Source organism: Cucurbita pepo, chromosome LG04 (assembly GCF_002806865.2).
Source record: "Cucurbita pepo subsp. pepo cultivar mu-cu-16 chromosome LG04, ASM280686v2, whole genome shotgun sequence".
In the NCBI taxonomy this organism is placed as follows: Eukaryota; Viridiplantae; Streptophyta; class Magnoliopsida; order Cucurbitales; family Cucurbitaceae; genus Cucurbita; species Cucurbita pepo.
In genome coordinates, this window is record NC_036641.1 from 5,438,091 (window position 1) to 5,456,468 (window position 18,378).

Here is an 18,378-nt window from a genome sequence, read left to right on the forward strand (position 1 = left end):
GGTTGGGAGGAAAACAAACCACAATTTTAAAGCCTTGTGGGGAAAGCCCAAAAAAAATACAATATCTGCTAGCGGTGGATCTGGGTCGTTACAAAATGCGTCTATCATATAAAAAAATCGAAATAGACAGTTATCGATACAACCTCGAACAATATGTTGCTGACATTTTTGGGAGGATCATGTTCAAGTAATCACTTAAAGGGTTTATAGTATGGATAAAATTAAATATTACGAGATGAAATTCAGTACTTTTCATGTAGGCCGAGTAGATCAATTTGACCCAATTGTAGTTACGGGTAAATTTTTGTTTCGGGTAGCACAAAGACACAAAGAGAACAATACTAAATTAAGGCAGGTCTCGACCCGTTAAACTTGATTGTTAGAATCATGGTACGAGACATCGGTTACATGGAAAAGAAGCTTAACTATTTGGCATTTTGTTTTTAAAAAGTGAAATGTGTTGAAGAGGAGTCTTCCAAAGTACATCAAGGTTGAATATATTAAGACTACCCTAAAACTTAAGGGACAATGGATGCATATATATACAAAGTAAAGCATAAGTACTTAGCTTGTGTTGCAGTTCAGCCACTTGTAGGCTTGAATGTCATGCAAATGGGAGGATTGATCCTGAAAATAGAAAGCACAGCTGATGGAATGGTCCATATCCCATCACCACATATCAAACCCGACGCGACTGCACCGGCATAGTCCTCTGCATCTTTCCGATTAATCCTCTCCCATATGAACAAGATCACGGTCCCTACGAACATATCAATCGCGAAGTAAGCTCCGATGTAGAACGGTACAGCCATGGCCATTGGAATTGGGATGAATTGTGCAATCTTCTTAGGAACTATGTCCCTCAAAAAGTTCACTAAGAAAGCTGCCACGAAAAACCCGAAACACATGGCGAGGCAATGCTTAGGGAGCTCGGAAAAGCCTTGAACTCCTAGAATGGCCATTTCTCTAAAGATTACGGCGTACGGGGCTTTGTACGGACTATCAGGTAAACCGATGTCGAACGCACTCCAAAATAACCAGAATGTTAGGGGAGCTATCACACAGCCCATGGCTGTGCCTACTAGCTGACTTACAAACATAGACTTGGCTGATGAAAGTGTAAGATAACCTGTCTTGAAGTCTTGCATAAGATCAGCAGCCGTCGAAACGATCGACATCATAACACCGCAAGCTGCTAATCCAGCAATAACCCCGCCGTTGTTTCCGACTAGGGAAGCAAATAGAAACAGACCAATCTTTCCATATGTCGATGACAAATTCCAGTCGGTTAGACCAGTGCCGTAGGAGTTGCAGAAAGCAAGGGCCGGGGCGACAATGTAGGCACCAAGAACCAAATACCACTTCAGGGGCGGGAAGATCACCGGCATTGTCGCCGTCGATATCGCTGCTAGACCAACATACCCCGACGCAGCCAACCATGTCGGTATTCTATCTTTCAGAAATACCTCATCCTTCTTTCTTTCCTCAGCTAGCAGTTTAGAACCCTCACTATCTGCCGTTTTAGACATCAAAACTATTGTAAATGCAAGATTTCCAGAGAACCAAAGGGTTTGATGTCAAATATAAACAATAAAATCACAAAACAGAAGGCCAATCTCGATCGAACTTCAAAACGACGATGCATAATCAGTTCATAAGCCATGAAACGAGCTACATCAACCTAGTACTAGAACATAAGATCGTACCTAGGAATCCACAAAATGATATCATTGGACTCGACGCCTAATTAACCGCTAACTTCTTCACTAAGAACTCGATAATCTTCATCATTATTTATGATAACCATTTCAATGGGAAAGCATATGCGATAAAGCCAAGCAAACGAAATCTAGGAGTGTAACGGCCCAAATCCACCACTAGCAGATATTGTCTTCTTTAGGTTTTTCCTTTCGGGCTTCCCCTCAAGACTTTAAAACGCGTCTGCTAGGGGAAGGTTTCCACACCCTTATAAAGGGTGTTTTGTTCTCCTCCCCAACCAAAGTGGGACATCACAATCCACCCCCCTTCGGGACCCAGCGTCCTCACTGACACTCGTTCCTTTCTCCAATCGACGTAGGACCCCCTCCAAATCCACCCCCTTTGGGGCCCCCAGTATCCTTACTGGTACACCGCCTCGTGTCTACCCCCTTCGGGGAACAGCGAGAACGCTGGTACATCGTCTGATGTCTGACTCTGATACCATTTGTAACGGCCCAGATCCACTGCTAGTAGATATTGTCCTCTTTGGGTTTTCCCTTTCAGACTTCCCCTCAAGACTTTAAAACGCGTCTGCTAGGGGAAGGTTTCCACACCCTTATAAAGGGTGTTTTGTTCTCCTCCCCAACCAAAGTGGGACATCACAATCCACCCCCCTTCGGGACCCAGCGTCCTCACTGACACTCGTTCCTTTCTCCAATCGACGTAGGACCCCCTCCAAATCCACCCCCTTTGGGGCCCCCAGTATCCTTACTGGTACACCGCCTCGTGTCTACCCCCTTCGGGGAACAGCGAGAACGCTGGTACATCGTCTGATGTCTGACTCTGATACCATTTGTAACGGCCCAGATCCACTGCTAGTAGATATTGTCCTCTTTGGGTTTTCCCTTTCAGACTTCCCCTCAAGACTTAAAAACGCGTCTGCTAGGGGAAGGTTTCCACACCCTTATAAAGGGTGTTTTGTTCTCCCAATGTGGGACATCACAAGGAGTAAGTAACAAAAATATCGACTCGAATAACGGCTTCACGGTAAAACGCTCACCTGTGGTCTCTGTTAAGACAGGCAGGTTACTCTGTGTGGTCCTTTTGTTGCAAATTTCTTTGATAGTAAGTGATATGATTTTGATCAGATTATAAAGGCCATCGCCGAGGATGAGAGAAATCGCTATGAAGACCTGCAGAGAACCAGAACGAACAGCACTCGAAATGAAAATCGACCGAAGACATAGATAGTCTAGAATGTAGCAAAACACTTGGAGGCAACACAAACATTCTCATTTGATAGCACGTAAACCCGAAGTTAAATTAGAATCGGTATAAGTCGATGTGCTCAAATGTCGGGGAATGGCGCTTAATCTAGAGCGTTCGAAACGTAAAGTACCTTATATCCATAAAGTCCCTTAAAGTCATTGCTCCCAAGGTCAGCTGGATACCAGTCCCCAGCATGTTGAGTAATGAATGGCCAAAGAAACCCCCATGATATAATGGCTCCAAGAAGAACAGAGCAGTTTACAATGTGAGGACAAATGAGGCCACAACCCACGTACGTCGGACTGAAGTCGAAAAAAAACCTACACGAAAAGAAATAATTAATTACACAAATCAACGTTGCTCGGTTGAGTTATACATCATTAATCAATTTGCTTCCATTGTATTAGAACTACATCTTCCTTGTAACAGCTCAAGCCTACCACTAGTAGATACTGTCCGTTTTGGCTCGTTACGTATCGCTGTCAGTCTCATGGTTTTAAAACACGCCTACTAGGGAGAGGTTTCCACACTCTTATAAGCCACCCCCTTTAGGGGCCCAGCGTCCTCGCTGGCACACCAGTCGGTGTCTGGCTCTAATATCATTTATAACAACCCAAGCATATCGCTAGCAGATATTGTCCGTTTCGGCCCGTTAGGTATCGTCGTTAGCCTCATGATTTTAAAACACGCTTACTAGGGAGAGGTTTCCACACCCTTATAAGCCACCCCCCTTAGGGCCCAACGTCCTCGCTGACACACCGGTCGGTGTCTCGCTCTAATACCATTTATAACAACCCAAGCATACCGCTAGCAGATATTGTCCGTTTCGGCCCGTTACGTATCGTCGTTAGCCTCATGATTTTAAGACATGTCTACTAGGGAGAGGTTTCAACACCCTTATAAGCCACCCCCCTTAGGGGCCCAGCGTCCTCGCTGGCACACCGGTCGGTGTCTGGCTCAAATACCATTTATAACAACCCAAGCCTACAACTAGCAGATATTGTCCGTTTTGGCCCGTTACGTATTGTTGTTAGCCTCACGATTTTAAAACAAATCTACTAGGGAGAGGTTTCCACACCCTTATAAGCCACCCCCCCTTAAGGGCCCAACGTCCTCGCTGGCACACCGGTCAATGTCTGGCTCTAATACCATTTATAACAACCCAAGCATACTGCTAGCAGATATTGTCTGTTTTGGCTCGTTACGAATCGTTGTTAGCCTCACGATTTAGAATACATCTACTCGCTAGTACACCACTCGGTGTCTAGCTCTAATACCATTCGTAACAGTTCAAGCCTACCGCTAGATGATATTGTCCGTTTTGGCTCATTACACATCGTCATCAGACTCACAATTTTAAAACACATCTACTAGAAAGAGGTTTCCACACCCTTATAAGTCACCCCCCTTAGGGGCTCAGCGTCCTCACTGGCACACCACTCGGTGTCTGGCTCTGATACCATTTGTAACAACCCAAACTTACCGCTAGCGGATATTGTCCGTTTGGCCTGTTACGTATCGCCGTCAGCCTCACGATTTTAAAACGCATCTACTAGGGAGAGACTTCCACACCCTTATAAGCCACCCCCCTTAGGGGCCCAGCATCCTCGCTATAACACGGCTCAATGTCTAGCTCTAATACCATTTGTAACAGCGGATATTGTCCGTTTTAGCCTGTTACGTATAGCCGTCAGCCTCACGGTTTTAAAACCCGTCTACTAAGAAGGGGTTTCCATACTCTTAATTCCTCCCCATATTATCTTAAAAAGGCTCAAAGAAGTCATGGAGTAGCAAGACTTACGTATTCTTATATAATTCCAAGCCAAGAGTGGGAAAATTATCAAATCCACACGAATCTCCAACACCACTGAAGAACCACTTAAAACAGCTCCAAAAGAAACTTATTCCAAGATATTTTCCAAGACAATGTACCTGCTTTCTGCGACCAAAAAGGAAAGAAAACAGGTGTGAGCTGCCATGGGAAACATCCACTTAATTGCCCACAATGAAGATCTCATTTATCGTCGAGTTCAACAATCTTACCCCGCAAGCTCCGCTCCGGTGTTCGTATGAAAACTATTTATCAGCATCGCCGTGGCTGTACCACTGGGATATGTAAGCTTGTAATCCAAGACCATCACCTGAACTCATCCAACACGAGACAATAAAATAAAAATTCATGAAACGATAATCAAAAAGTGATACAACGCGAGTGGTTGGATTAACTTGAGCATACTTCAACTGATTTCACAAGATTTCTTAAGAAAATCATAGGCTTTCAAAAGATTTTTGAAGGTGGCTAACAAGGAATTTTGTGATGTCCTACATTGGTTCGGGAGGAGAACAAACCACCATTTATAAGTGTGTGGAAACCTTCCCCTAGTAGACGCGTTTTAAAGCCTTGAGGGCAAGCCCGAAAGGGAAAGCCCAAAGAGGACAATATCTACTAGCGGTGGATCTGGGTCGTTACAAATTTGCACTTGTTCTATCAGTCCCTTTTTTTTTCACATGCCCCAAGCATTCAAATACTTCAAATCATTCATTTGAGCAGCCAATCTAATGCAAAAGTTCATATCAGGTTCCAATGCAATAGAATTAAGCTCTCCATAATTCACTCAAAAGTGCATTAAACCATGATTTTCTTACAGAAGCAGATCATACATCAGATGAACTAATCTGGTAAAGGGTTATTTGTTCGCCCAAGAACAAGCTTTAGTAATATCTTTCAATCATATGGATTATAGTATGGTAAGCAAGGATATAGTTTAAGTTTCAAATGAGTATCTATACGTTAGGACATCGGTTTTCGTCGATTTCTTCTTAACCAACGAGAAAAAACGTAAAAAAACGGTAGAACGAACATGCTGAAAGTCAACAAAAGCTTATAACATTCACCTTCCGCAATGGCACAAGACTAAACAGCCCAAGGAAACTGACAACAAACAAAAAGCCAATCATCCACGCCAATCCCGGGTTTATCACATCTTCTGCTCGGTTACCGGGGTATTCTGTGCCAATTAACTTATACGTTCGTTCATCCATTGCAATCAAATACGAACCAAATCCTCCTGAAACGAGATGAAAATTTACGAATTGGATTAAACAGAAAAACATAAAGAATCCACATTGGGCGGAGTTTACCGCTCGTAATACACGAAGATTAGAACGAACGTCAGTTCATATCACATTTCTAAATCAAAGATGAGTTCATTTGTATCTTTCCCAAGTCAACCAGTGAATCCTGACAAACTAAAGTAGACAAAGATTCAATACAAACAGTGACAGAAAGTGAAATTCAGCTAGTTTTCAACACATCCCAACATTCAGCTAGTCTTTACAGACAATCTTTCCCAAATTTCTATGGCGAAATGTTTTCCTACAAGTAAGTCAAACTAGATGGCTCCAAGATAACCAACAGAAAATGCTTACACAATAAGAAACAGTTCTTCAGGCTCCACACTTAAAAGGGTACAAAATTTTCAAAGCAATAGATAATCATTTACAGTGAATCATCTCAAAAGCACAAGAAGACGCTGAGATAAACTAAATGGTTCATGACAAAGAAGAACAAGAGAGATTACCACTGAAGGCCAGGCCGTAACAAGCCACAACACATGTCTGAATGACAGTGTTTTCTTGCTTGGTAAAGGGTGTAACAGAGAATCCGAGTTTGGACAAAACCCCAGTCCATGATTTGACGAAGAAGAAACCCAATAAACCAGCGGCGACGTTCAAGGATGGGATGATCCCCACCGTCAGATTCAGCTTATGGGTGATGATACAGAACAAAGTCCCTAACAAAGCACTCACAGCCAACCCTCTGATCGTGATTTGCTCTTTCCATTCTGGGATTTCTTCAAAATCATCCGATTCAATGGATCCATTATTCTGAGGCTCCACTAACAACGGTGTTGATATCTCTAAACGATTATTCTCTGTACCCATTGGGATTCTTCTTTGATTTCTTCCCCCTTTTTGCCTGATAAGATTCAGAGATTCAATCGACTGGTACCCTTGTAATCCTACGCTTTTGAAGGGCGAATATGGATTCCTTAACGTGGACGGATCATCCTTTTGATGAGTTTGTTGGGATGTGTGCCTCTGAAGATATGAAAAGGAATTTGATTCGTTGGAACGTGTGCTGTTACTGTAATGGAATCAGTTGTTTTATTAGCCTTTGCAGGTCAGATTTGCATCATTTTCACCGCTAGTTAAATATCTAAGCTAATCTATAGTTCATTAAACAGAACAGATCCATTGATTTTTTAATTAACTCGTTTCTTCCATGTTGTAATTAAGAAAAAGGTTACGTCTTTTAATCTTATAAGCAAAACCCAACAAAATTCTAATACTCAATTTCCTTTTAGAACATGATCAAATGATGGGTCGTTTTAAAAATTAACTTTACTGTGTTCATCAATGTAGAAACATTTGTTTGTTTGCCTTTCTCCACTTTATTTGGGTTAATTAACTTAATTTAGACACTAATCTGGATTTTCATTGGCCTATTAAACAAATTCTTTATTAGTTATATAGTTTAAGAGAGAGAAAGATTGGAAGGGTGTTGTTTGGCACATGGGTCTTGCTGAAAGACGAGAATAATGCGAAGAGCGGCGTTGGTATTTGACTCCAATATTTTCCGGGAAAATTTCCCAGAATCTTCTCTGATCAGCGAAGAACGATGAAGGGTTTGCTTCGAATTTTCCCTTCATTCAATGTAAGTTCACTTCCTTCGACATTGAGGAACTTTGATTTACAAGTTTTTGTGGGGATTTCTACACGAAGGGGCCATTGCCAAGTATTCAAACAGTACTAGTTCATACAGAATCTGGCTGTAAAGAGTGTTGATGTTTAACAAGAGTAGAATGATTTGCTTGAACAGTTACCTGACTAGAAATTTTTGCTTGAAGTTATAAAGGGTATAGAAAAATGAGATGAGGAGTCGATTTACTTAGTGTTTTGATGAAAGCATAAGTAATGAAGTGTTTTATTTGCCCCATTTCCTGTTGAAGTTATGGTGAAGTATATGATTGTTTGGCTTTACAGAGTTCATAATTTTCATGTTCTTGGCCTTTCTTTGTTTGGTATTTCGTTACAAACAATTTATTTCTCTGTTTTTTCGAGCTGAGTTTGTTCATGTTATAATGAAACTCAAGTGGAATTACACCCAATAGCTTTTCTTTTGCTTAGCTGTTTGTCTTCCACTCCAACATAGCTACAAACTTCAAAGGGACTGTCAATGGATGGGATTGAGGTTCAATCCAGAAACATCCACTTCCAATGGATATGGTCCATCAGCTCTCGTTCCTGTCCATCTAGGCAGCATCCAAGTTGAGATAGGAGTAGCAAACAGTCAAGGAGGAGCACGCCACCATTAAACATGGAACTCGGTCTGGCACCAGTATTGTGAGATCCCACATCGGTTGGGGAGGAGAACGAAACATTCTTTATAAGGGTGTGGAAACCTCTCCCTAGCAGACACGTTTTAAAAACCTTGAGGGGAAGCTCGAAAGGGAAAAACTAAAGAGGACAATATCTGCTAGCGGTGGGCTTGAGTCACTACAAATGGTATCAGAGCCAAACACCAAACAATGTGTCAACGAGGAGACTGAACCTTGAAGAGGAGGAGAACGAACATTCTTTATAAGGGTGTGGAAACCTCTCCCTAGCAGACACGTTTTAAAAACCTTGAGGGGAAGCTCGAAAGAGAAAACCCAAAGAGGACAATGTCTGCTAGTGGTAGGCTTGAGCCACTACAAACGGTATCAGAGCCAAACACCAAGCAATGTGTCAACGAGGAGACAAGATTTGAAGGGGGTGGACACAAGGCGATGTGTACGCTGGACTCCGAAGGGGGGTAGATTGGAGGGTCCCACATCGATTGGAGAAGAGAATGAGTGCCAGTGAGGACGTTAGGCCTCAAAGGGGGTGGATTGTGAGATCTCACATCAGTTGGGGAGAATTATTCTTTATAAGGGTGTGGAAACCTCTCCCTAAAGGGTCCTAAAGGGTTTGGAAACCTCTTCCTGGTGTGGAAACCTCTCCCTAAAGAGTTCGGAAACCTCTTCCTAAGCAGATGCATTTTAAAAACCTTGAGGGAAAGTCTAAAGAGGACAATATCTGCTAGCGCTGGGCTTCTACACATCTTGCCCGCTGTGTGTCATGTAGTTAATATTTTTCTCTTTATTTTTACTTTCCCTTTTCTCTATCTAGCAGGCTAACTGCGGGAACAAGTGTCCTGCATGTGAGATGCTGAATATTACTTGTAACAATCTGCAGACATGTAAATGTTTACACAAAGAATCTAGATGCTATCTGGTGCATATGAACAGCAAGGGGATAACAATAAAATTTGCAAGGAGGCAACAAGGACAAGATAAGGTAGCTAACTGTCAGTAAACCTACACCTTTGGTTGCCTGAAGTACAGATACAAGCAAGAATTTAGGAAGAAAAAAACACTCTAAAGAAAAGATGAGCAATAAATGACTGTTAGAGTTCTTAAGTTGGAGGCTTAATGCTAAGGTAAACCCCCATATGAATAAGAGAGGGAAAAAAAAACATGATTTGGCATTGAGAAACTTAGTCACCAGCCTAGATGTTCGGTGTCACGGTCATGTTTGTCCAAGGCGTGTTGCCTATAGCCACATGGCGGATATCCTGGTCTTACTTGTCCAGGACGTGTTGTCCATGGTTACATGCCCGTTCCAAACCCCTTTTACACTTTCATCTTAGATAGGCCTTTACCATTTCATGTTGGGTCAATACGGTGGTGAATGACCGTTCACCAAAACCCTGTCTACACTTGCAAGAACTAAAATGCCAAAAAATGTACTATTGGGGGATATGACTAGTTGTCATATCTTGAGTTATATTCTATTTAAGCCGTGGTATTTCTTTATTTTCTTATAGTCATATAACGTTGCTTTCTTCAATTCTTCAAATCGTTTTCAAATGTATTTCCTCGCTCACGTTTTCTAAATCTTTTCTCGCAATGTAACTCGAGGCCCGAACATACGTCGACGTTGTCCGCGACATCCGAATTTCTGACGGTTCACTTGTTCATTTGGTTAAAACAAGTGCTGCACAATTGCAAGAGTGCGATTGTGATACTTGGCAAACTACGACAGTGTTGTCGTCATTAGTTCTAACTTTCAATACCTTCACATTGATCATAGTAATCAAATCATGAACCCAGATTTGCTACATGATAACTATGTCTTAACTTCACCAAATTGGATTTCCTCTATGGAAGCTGTAATTTACTCTCTTATTCTAAATGATTCAACAATCCAAACAATTTTGGAACTGTGGGAACACAGCCAAATCCTCAACTCAAAGGTACAGTATCTTAATAGATTACATGTTCATCAGCCATTGGATCTGAGAAATAGGAAATCCCCGAATTTCGAGATTTCCACGTGGAATTCACATGTCCACATCTTGATCATACATGGATCCAGCTACAGCCATACCCCACCAATGGACTCACATTTTACACAGTTTTGCATTTGTCTTAGAGTGGATGCCTTGTCTCTTGGTCTCCAAATGAGGCAACTCACTTTGTTTCTTAGTAACTTGTAGCTTAGCTGAAAATAAGGATGCTAACTTACTGACTTAAAGCTCATTGGTAGATTTTGATGGCAGATTGGCAGGCTTGTCAGCGCCCGTCAATCATAGTTATCGACAATGGTTGGGAAGAAGATGTTCACGAACTATTTAGTGAACTCTTGATGAATATGTTGGCTTCAATGATGAGTTGAACGGAACGAAAAATACGGTATCTAGTCGTTATTGAAAATCCTGGCTTTAGTTGAACAGATTGATGTATATCATCAGGTTATACTATTGATCTGATAAGCCTTACAGGAAAAATTGATAGCAAGCTGAATTTAAAGTTCTCTTGGTTGGATAATGAGTAGAGTATAAGGGAATGAATAGTTCAGCTGTTATATATTTGAACCTCAAATGTATATGCTGACCGTTCTTTTTTGCAGATGAAGGACTCCCGGGCAGATAATGTGAGATCCCACATCGGATGGGGAGGAGAACGAAACATTCTTTATAAGGGTATGGAAACCTCTCTCTAGCAGACGGATTTTAAAAACCTTGAGGGGAAGTCTGAAAGGGAAAGCCCAAAGAGGACAATATGTACTAGCGGTGGACTTGGACTATTACAAATGGTATCAGAGCCAGACACGGGGCGATGTGCCAGTGAGGAGGCTGAGCCCTAAAGGGGGTGGACACGGAGCGGTGTGCCAGTAAAGACGCTGGACCTCGAAAGGGGGTGGATTGGGGGGTCCCACATTGATTGGAGAAGGGAACGAGTGTCAACAAGAACGCTGGGTCCCGAAGGGGTGTGGATTATGAGATCCCACATTGGTTGGGAAGACGAACGAAACATTCTTTATAAGGGTGTGGAAACATCTCTCTAGCATACGCGTTTTAAAAACCTTGAGGGGAAGCCCAAAAGGGAAAGCCTAAATAGGACAATATCTACCAGCGATGAGCTTAGGTTGTTACAAATGGTATCAGAGCCGGACACTGGGCGATGTGCCAGCAAGGAGGCTGAGCCATGAAGCGGGATGGACACGAGACAGTGTGCCAGTAAAGACACTAGGCTCCGAAAGGGGTGGATTGGGGGTCCCACATTGATTGGAGAAGGGAACGAGTGTCAGCGAGATCGTTGGGCACCGAAGGAGGGAGGTGGGGGAGGAGAACGAAACATTGTTTATAAGGGCGTGGAAACCTCTCTCTAGTGAACGTGTTTTAGAAACCTTGAGGGGACCGTTAAGTATTCATTATCATAACTATTTGTGCTAATCATCTCTGCAGCCAACAATATCAAACAAGCATAACTTCTCTCTCAATCTATCTAGAATGACATGGTAGGCTTTCTAGATTAAACACTTTTTCTGATATAAGCAATCATGAGATTCTATCAACCAGTTTGGTTAATGTTTGTTTGAAGAAAGATATGAGTATCTATATCTCTTTTTAAGTATGTCCATGGAGGATAGCTACACATTCAACACTGTGTCTGTGCAACCTAAACTCGACACGTATGCAAACTCATCACGCTATAAACTTCGACTTGGAGGTATTCAAACAACTCTCCTATTTTTCCACATGGTTTGATGTTGAAAATAATTTCCAACCAAATTTTTTGTAACTTTCTATATGTTTCTTTGCTCAGTTCTTCAAGATCATTCTAGGAATCCACTGAATTCCAACTCATTAACAGTTCCTCAAATATCTATACCTACTTTTAGTCCTCTATTTATGTCTCCTATGATGAGCTGAGTATCAAGCCCTTGAAGAGAGCACAAAAAGATGAAGGTAAGTGAAGAGTTCATGCACTTCCAGATTAATAACCTTTTTCATTCTATCCTTTAATGTTGCCTTTCATTGCTGCAGTTATTAGGATGGATGCACAACAAGTTTTGGCAAAGTGGAATCGAGTCTGTCAAGGATTTCACTATTGGTATTCCGTCAACCTCTCGCTCGAACGCTTCTTTTTCTAACTATTAGTATTTTTGTTGGGGGTTGTTGGAAGAGGAGTCCCGTATCGGCTAACTAAGGGGTTGATCATAGGTTTATAAGTAAGGAATACATCTCCGTTGGTATGAGGCCTTTTGGGGAAACTAAAGCAAAGCCATGAGAGCTTATGCTCAAAGTGGACAATATCATACCATTGTGGAGGGTTCCTGATTCGTAACATGGTATCAGAGTCATGCCCTTAACTTAGTTATGTCAATAGAATCCTCAAATGTCGAACAAAGAAGTTGTGAGCCTCGAAGATGTAGTCAAAAGTGACGAACAAATGGTGTACTTTGTTCGAGGGCTCTAGAGAAAGAGTCGAGTGTCAATTAAGGGGAGGCTGTTTGGGGGCTCTATAGGCCTTAGGGGAGGCTCTATGATATACTTTGTTCGAGGATTGTTAGAAGAGGAGTCCCACATTGGCTGATAAAGGGGTTGATCATAGGTTTATAAGTAAGAAATACATCTCTGTTGGTATGAGGCCTTTTGGGGAAACCAAAAGCAAAGCCATGAGAGCTTATGCTCAAAGTGGACAATATCATACCATTGTGGAGGTTCGTGATTCCTAACATATATCTTAACAAGAAAAATGAGTAAATCATAGCACATCATGATGATTAAGATGTACTCTTTAAGTTCTGTTGTCGTAGGGATTTATCCGGTTGGCATAGTTTGATATCCTATACGAAGATTTGTAGCGTACGGGTTGAAAACTTATATTAGGGAACAATTGTGCGAATACGAACAAAGTTAGAGATAGGCAGCCTCTAAGGTCACCCTCACACCATCACAAGTATAACATCTAGAAATTTCTACAACGTTTCGTACCGTTATAATCCGTCTAGCTTAAGCTTGAACTCTGGCTGCACATGATGTTTCAAGGAAACATGACAGTTCCATTCTCTCTTCAGCATTTGGGGCCACTTGGGGACCTGTAGGAACCTCTCACTCTCAAGCCACTTTCTCTACTGTTAAAACTTCAGAATTACATCACTATTGGATTGGTCCACTGTGTCTTTCTGGAAATGTGAGATCCCACATCGGTTGGGGAGGAGAACGAAACACCCTTTATAAGGGTATGGAAACCTCTCCCTAGCAGACGCTTTTTAAAAAACCTTGAGGGGAAACCCGAAAGGGAAAGCCCAAAGAGGACAATATCTACTAGCGGTGGGCTGGGCCGTTACAAATAGTATCAGAGTCAGACACTGAGCAATGTGCCAATGAGGAGGCTATTCCTCGAAGGGGAGTAGACATGAGATGGTGTGCTAGTAAGGACGCTGGGCCCTGAAGGGGAGTGGATTTGGTGGAGGTCCCACATCGATTGGAGAAAGGAAAGAGTGCGAGCGAGGACGCTAGGCTCTGAAGAGGGTGGATTGTGAGATCCCACATAGTTGGGGAGGAGAACGAAACACTCTTTATAAGGGTGTGGAAACCTCTCCCTAGCAGACGCGTTTTAAAAAACCTTGAGGGGAAGCCCGAAAGGAAAAGCCCAAAGAGAAAAATATCTGCTAGCGGTGGGCCTGGGCCATTACAAATGGTATCAGAGTCAGGCACTAGGCAATGTGTCAGTGAGGAGGTTGTTCCCCGAAAGGGAGTAGACATGAGGTGGTGTGCCAGTAAGGACGCTGGGCCCCGAAGGGGAGTGGATTTGGTGGGAGTCCCACATCGATTGGAGAAAGGAACGAGTGTCAGCGAGGACGTTGGGCCCTGAAGGGGGGTGGATTATGAGATCCCACAACGGTTGGGGAGGAGAACGAAACACCTTTACTCTTCCTAATAGACGCGTTTTAAAAACCTTGAGGGGAAACCCGAAAGGGAAAGTCCAAAGAGGACAATATCTGTTAGTGGTGGGCTTGGGCCATTACAGGAAACAAGAAAACGACACTCAACTCGCACTGTCGCACTAATGAACAAAACCGGAATTTGTTTCTTTTTTTTTTTTTTTCAAAGTAATCTTAGTTGATTCCAAAAATGATAATCTCTTTATTTGCTTTTGTTTCAGCGAACCCATGCATGTGCCTATCAGTACAAGCACTTGTTAATGATGAAGACATCTATTTGAAGCCAGATTATGGTTCCAAAATCATGCAGCTTCACAGTCAGGACTATGAACAATCATCTTTTGAAGAAAAAAATGGAAACTTATCTAATTCATCTGATTTCTTCCATGAGTTCCTCACCATCGGAACTCTCGGTTCCGAACCGGCAACGCCAACATTTTCCTTGGCTTTTGAAAACATGATAGCGTTGCCAGACGAGGTGACAGAGGATGAACTAAAACTGATAAATTTTGAGCTAGAAAAGTGTCTTAAAGCTGAAACTAAAGAAGACTGTTGCGAGCAATCGCCCGGGCGGGCGAGTCATGCTAGTATTATCACGCTTGCAGGTAAGCATACAGAAGATGATGGGAAGACACTAACATGTCCACTTCAGGGGTATCTATTTGGATCTACAATAGAGCTTTCAGACAAGATGATAGCCATGAGTAAAGAAGAACCTTCATCTGCAGCACATGAGAGTTCCAAAGTGGATATTGATAAAAAAGAGGTATTGATTAAGCATTCAAACAAATCTGCACTAAGCTTTGTGAAGAAGATGCTGAAGAAATTGCGTACTTCTTCACATGGTTCTACCACATATGAGTCAAGTGATTCATATTCAACCAAGAAGAAACTCCAAAAGGTTAGTTTCCAATAGCTTTACTGTTCTTTTTACATTAGAATTAGTATTCTTGAATGTTCACTGTGATTCATCTGGCACGTAATGGTTCTGTGAGATCCCACATCGGTTGGGGAGGAGAATGAAGCATTCTTTATAAGGGTGTAGAAATCTCTCCCTAGTAAACGCGTTTTAAAAACCTCGAGGGGAAGCCCGGAAGGGAAAGCCCAAAGAGGATAATATCTGTTAGCGGAGGGCTTGGGCTGTTACAAATGGTATTAGAGCCAGACACCGAACGAGTGCCAACGAGGACGTTGGGCCCCGAAGGGAGGTGGATTGTGAGATCCCATATCAGTTGGAGAGGAGAACAAAACACTCTTTATAAGGATGTGGAAACTTCTCTCTAGTAGACGCGTTTTAAAAACCTTGAGGGGAAACCTGAAAGGGAAAGTTCATAGAGGACAATATCTGCTAGCGGTGGGCTTGGGCTATTACAAATAGTATCAGAGCCAGATACTAGAAGAGTGCCAATGAGGACGCTGGGCCTCAAAGGGGATGGATTGTGAGATCCCACATCGGTTGGAGAGAGGAACAAAGCACTCTTTATAAGGGTGTAGAAATCTTTCCCTAGTAGACGCTTTTTAAAATCTTGAGGGAAAGCCCAGAAGGGAAAGTCCATAGAGGACAATATCTGCTAGCGGTGGGCTTGGGCTGTTACAATTGGTATCAGAGCCAGACACCGGACGAGTGTCAGTGAGAACATTGAGCCCCAAAGGAGGTGGATTATGAGATCCCACATCGATTGGAGAGGGGAACAAAGCGTGGAAACCTCTCCCTAGTAGATACGTTTTAAAACCTTGAGGGGAAACTCAGAAGGGAAAGCCTAAAGAGGACAATATCTACTAGCGTTGGGCTTGAACTTGGGCTGTTACATAAGCTATTGGCTCCCAAACACATCCCTATAGCCATAAAAAACAGCATGGTAGAACTCATCAATATCTTTGTCCAGCTTTCTGAGTCTATTATTTCGATACTCAGGTGCTGCGTACATTTCATAGAAAAACACACCCCGAAAGCTCTACTGCTACGAACGAATGTCAAAAGTCCCACAAGTACGTGTTCGAGAATGCTTCTTTCGATTATGATATCGATAATGGACGTGCGATGAACGGAGAGGAAGACCGGATAATGTCTTCTCAGGAGTTCATCTCAAAAGAGGAAATGCATTATTGGAAGACCAACTTAGGCTTGCCTCTCTATGGGGTGGACACCAGTGTTTTGAGTGCAAACAAAGGGCATTGGATCAAGACAGATGCAGAGTGTAAGCACCATTTAGTATGCACTACTTTGAGGAATCATCTTAACTGTTGAACTGTTAGAGCTTAACCCTTTGATATGTTTGATATCAATTATTATAAACGTTTTCTTCTCAAAGTGACACAAGCTTCGCTCTTAGTGGAGTCCTAGTGTTATGGCCCAAGTCCACTACCGGCAGATATTGTCCTCTTTAGGTTTTCTCTTTCGGGTTTCCCCTCAAGGTTTTTAAAACGTGTCTATTAGGGAGAGGTTTCCACACCCTTATAAAGAATGTTGCGTTCTCCTCCCCAACCGATGTGGGATCTCGTAATCCATCCCCTTTCGGGACCTAGCATCCTCGCTGGCACTCGTTCCCTTCTCTAATCGATGTGGGACCCCCCAATCCACCCCCTTCAGGAACCAGCGTTCTCGCTGGTACTCGTTCTCTTTTCCAATCAATGTGGGACCCCTCAATCCATCCCTTTGGGGCCCAGCGTCCTTGCTTGCACTCGTTCCCTTCTCCAATCGATGTGGGACCTCCCAATCCACCCCTCTTCCAGACCCAGCATTCTCGCTGGCACTCGTTCCCTTCTCCAATCGATATGGGACCTCCCAATCCACCCCTCTTCCAGACCCAGCGTCGCTGGCACTTGTTCCCTTCTCCAATCGATATGGGACCCCCCAATCCATCCCCCTTCAGACCCCAGAGTCCTCGCTGACACTCGTTCCCTTCTCTAATTGATGTGGGACCCTCCAATCCACCTCCTTCAGGACCCAGCATCCTCACTGACACGCGTTCTCTTTTCCAATCGATGTGGGACACCCCAATCCACCCCCTTCGTATGGTAAACATATGAAACCTGGGGCTTACAAACTCAAAGAAAATCCAAAACTTGTGAAAGCTTGCATTGTTGGAAGGAATCTCTCGTAACCCATCGCTAGCAGATATTGTCTTCTTTGAACTTTCTCTTTTGGCCTTTCTTTCAAGGTTTTTAAAACGCGTCTGTTAGGGAGAGGTTTCCACACCGTTATAAAAGGGGCTTCGTTCCCCTCTCCAACTGATATGGGATCTCACATCCCTTTCTTACTGTTCTTTCTGTAGTTCTCAACTATGAAATGAAAATACCGTTTGATTGAATGATCATTTTAACGTACGTTCTTTTTTTCTTCTCTTTCCATTATAGACTTGGTGTTGGAGCTTTAAGGGAAGAAGAAGACGACCACAAAGGATCAGAATGGTGACCACCTGAAGTCTTCTTTTCCGAACGGTTATACGATAGCGATAGCGATATCAATATTATTCGTATCGTTGTGTTTAAGTGTAATAGCAAACTCTAAGTTGGTTTGGCTTGTGTTGTAAGCTTCTACAAATGGTTTGGATTGTATGATAGAGTCCTTTGCAATTTCACCTGTGAAATGGCTAAGTGTTGTAGATTATGAACAGAAAATGAAGTTCTTCTCTGAACAAACAAACCCTTTTGAATATCATGAAACCAAGATTTCTTGAGCCCCTCGAGAACGACGTAATCGTTAACCGAACTTTCAAAAGTTTTATTAATATAATTAATCTTTTTTTAAAAAAATTTAAAAACCCCTTTAAATTTTTTAAAAATTAAAAAATAAACAACGTCAGTACACACGTCTTGATATACTTTTGGCTCGTGAACTTTAAAAAATAACACTAATATTCTTAAAATTTTAGAAAAATAATTTATAAAATTTATATTGATTTTTATAAAAATTAAGAACATTTTACTAATTTTAAAATTTTATGGGCATTTTTTTTTATATATATTTTTTAAAAAATTAAAGTATATTAATAAAATTTTAAAGTTGGTATTTTTAAAATATTATTAAAAGTTTAATAATATGTTTTGAAATAAAATATTAATAGGTTTTCATGTAAATTAACGGTCCAA

At 42.1% G+C, this 18,378-nt stretch overlaps 2 protein-coding genes across 5 annotated transcripts; one reads left to right on the forward strand and one right to left on the reverse strand.

The window, feature by feature from the left end:
- Positions 1 to 337: 337 nt before the first annotated feature.
- Positions 338 to 7,003, reverse strand: LOC111793796 (probable metal-nicotianamine transporter YSL6). Its single transcript, XM_023675840.1, has 7 exons — positions 6,549 to 7,003; positions 5,863 to 6,035; positions 5,011 to 5,108; positions 4,769 to 4,906; positions 3,098 to 3,287; positions 2,759 to 2,891; positions 338 to 1,513 (listed from the first exon to the last, which is right to left on the reverse strand). The coding sequence occupies exons 1-7, from the start codon at positions 6,910 to 6,912 to the stop codon at positions 582 to 584; spliced, it is 2,028 nt and encodes a 675-aa protein (XP_023531608.1). The 5' UTR covers positions 6,913 to 7,003; the 3' UTR covers positions 338 to 581.
- A 79-nt stretch (positions 7,004 to 7,082) lies between these two features.
- On the forward strand, positions 7,083 to 17,942 carry LOC111793797 (protein LAZY 1-like). Of its 4 annotated transcripts, XM_023675843.1 has the most exons (7): positions 7,083 to 7,150; positions 7,504 to 7,684; positions 11,968 to 12,065; positions 12,162 to 12,304; positions 12,383 to 12,449; positions 14,508 to 15,187; positions 16,202 to 16,597. In XM_023675843.1, exons 4-7 carry the CDS (start codon positions 12,299 to 12,301, stop codon positions 16,532 to 16,534), a joined length of 1,086 nt encoding a protein of 361 aa, XP_023531611.1. In that variant the 5' UTR covers positions 7,083 to 7,150; positions 7,504 to 7,684; positions 11,968 to 12,065; positions 12,162 to 12,298; the 3' UTR covers positions 16,535 to 16,597. The 4 variants fall into 4 exon arrangements, with proteins under 4 accessions (XP_023531611.1, XP_023531613.1, XP_023531612.1 ...); XM_023675844.1 differs by lacking the exons at positions 7,083 to 7,150; positions 7,504 to 7,684 and adding an exon at positions 17,644 to 17,942 and having other exon boundaries at positions 11,480 to 12,065; positions 16,202 to 16,484; XM_023675842.1 differs by lacking the exons at positions 7,083 to 7,150; positions 7,504 to 7,684 and having other exon boundaries at positions 11,480 to 12,065.
- Positions 17,943 to 18,378: the final 436 nt, after the last annotated feature.

What these genes read in the sequence shown, in the direction of transcription:
- LOC111793796 (XM_023675840.1), bottom strand. Translation starts at nt 6,912, where the DNA reads ATGGGTACAGAGAATAATCGTTTAGAGATATCAACACCGTTGTTAGTG. An exon ending in TTACGGCCTGGCCTTCAGTG is followed by an intron (nt 6,036 to 6,548) that starts GTAATCTCTCTT and finishes ATCTCGTTTCAG; the next exon opens with GAGGATTTGGTTCGTATTTG. An exon ending in AGGGACTTTATGGATATAAG is followed by an intron (nt 2,892 to 3,097) that starts GTACTTTACGTT and finishes GGTTCTCTGCAG; the next exon opens with GTCTTCATAGCGATTTCTCT.
- LOC111793797 (XM_023675843.1), top strand. An exon ending in TGTCAAGGATTTCACTATTG is followed by an intron (nt 12,450 to 14,507) that starts GTATTCCGTCAA and finishes CTTTTGTTTCAG; the next exon opens with CGAACCCATGCATGTGCCTA. An exon ending in CCAAGAAGAAACTCCAAAAG is followed by an intron (nt 15,188 to 16,201) that starts GTTAGTTTCCAA and finishes TTCGATACTCAG; the next exon opens with GTGCTGCGTACATTTCATAG.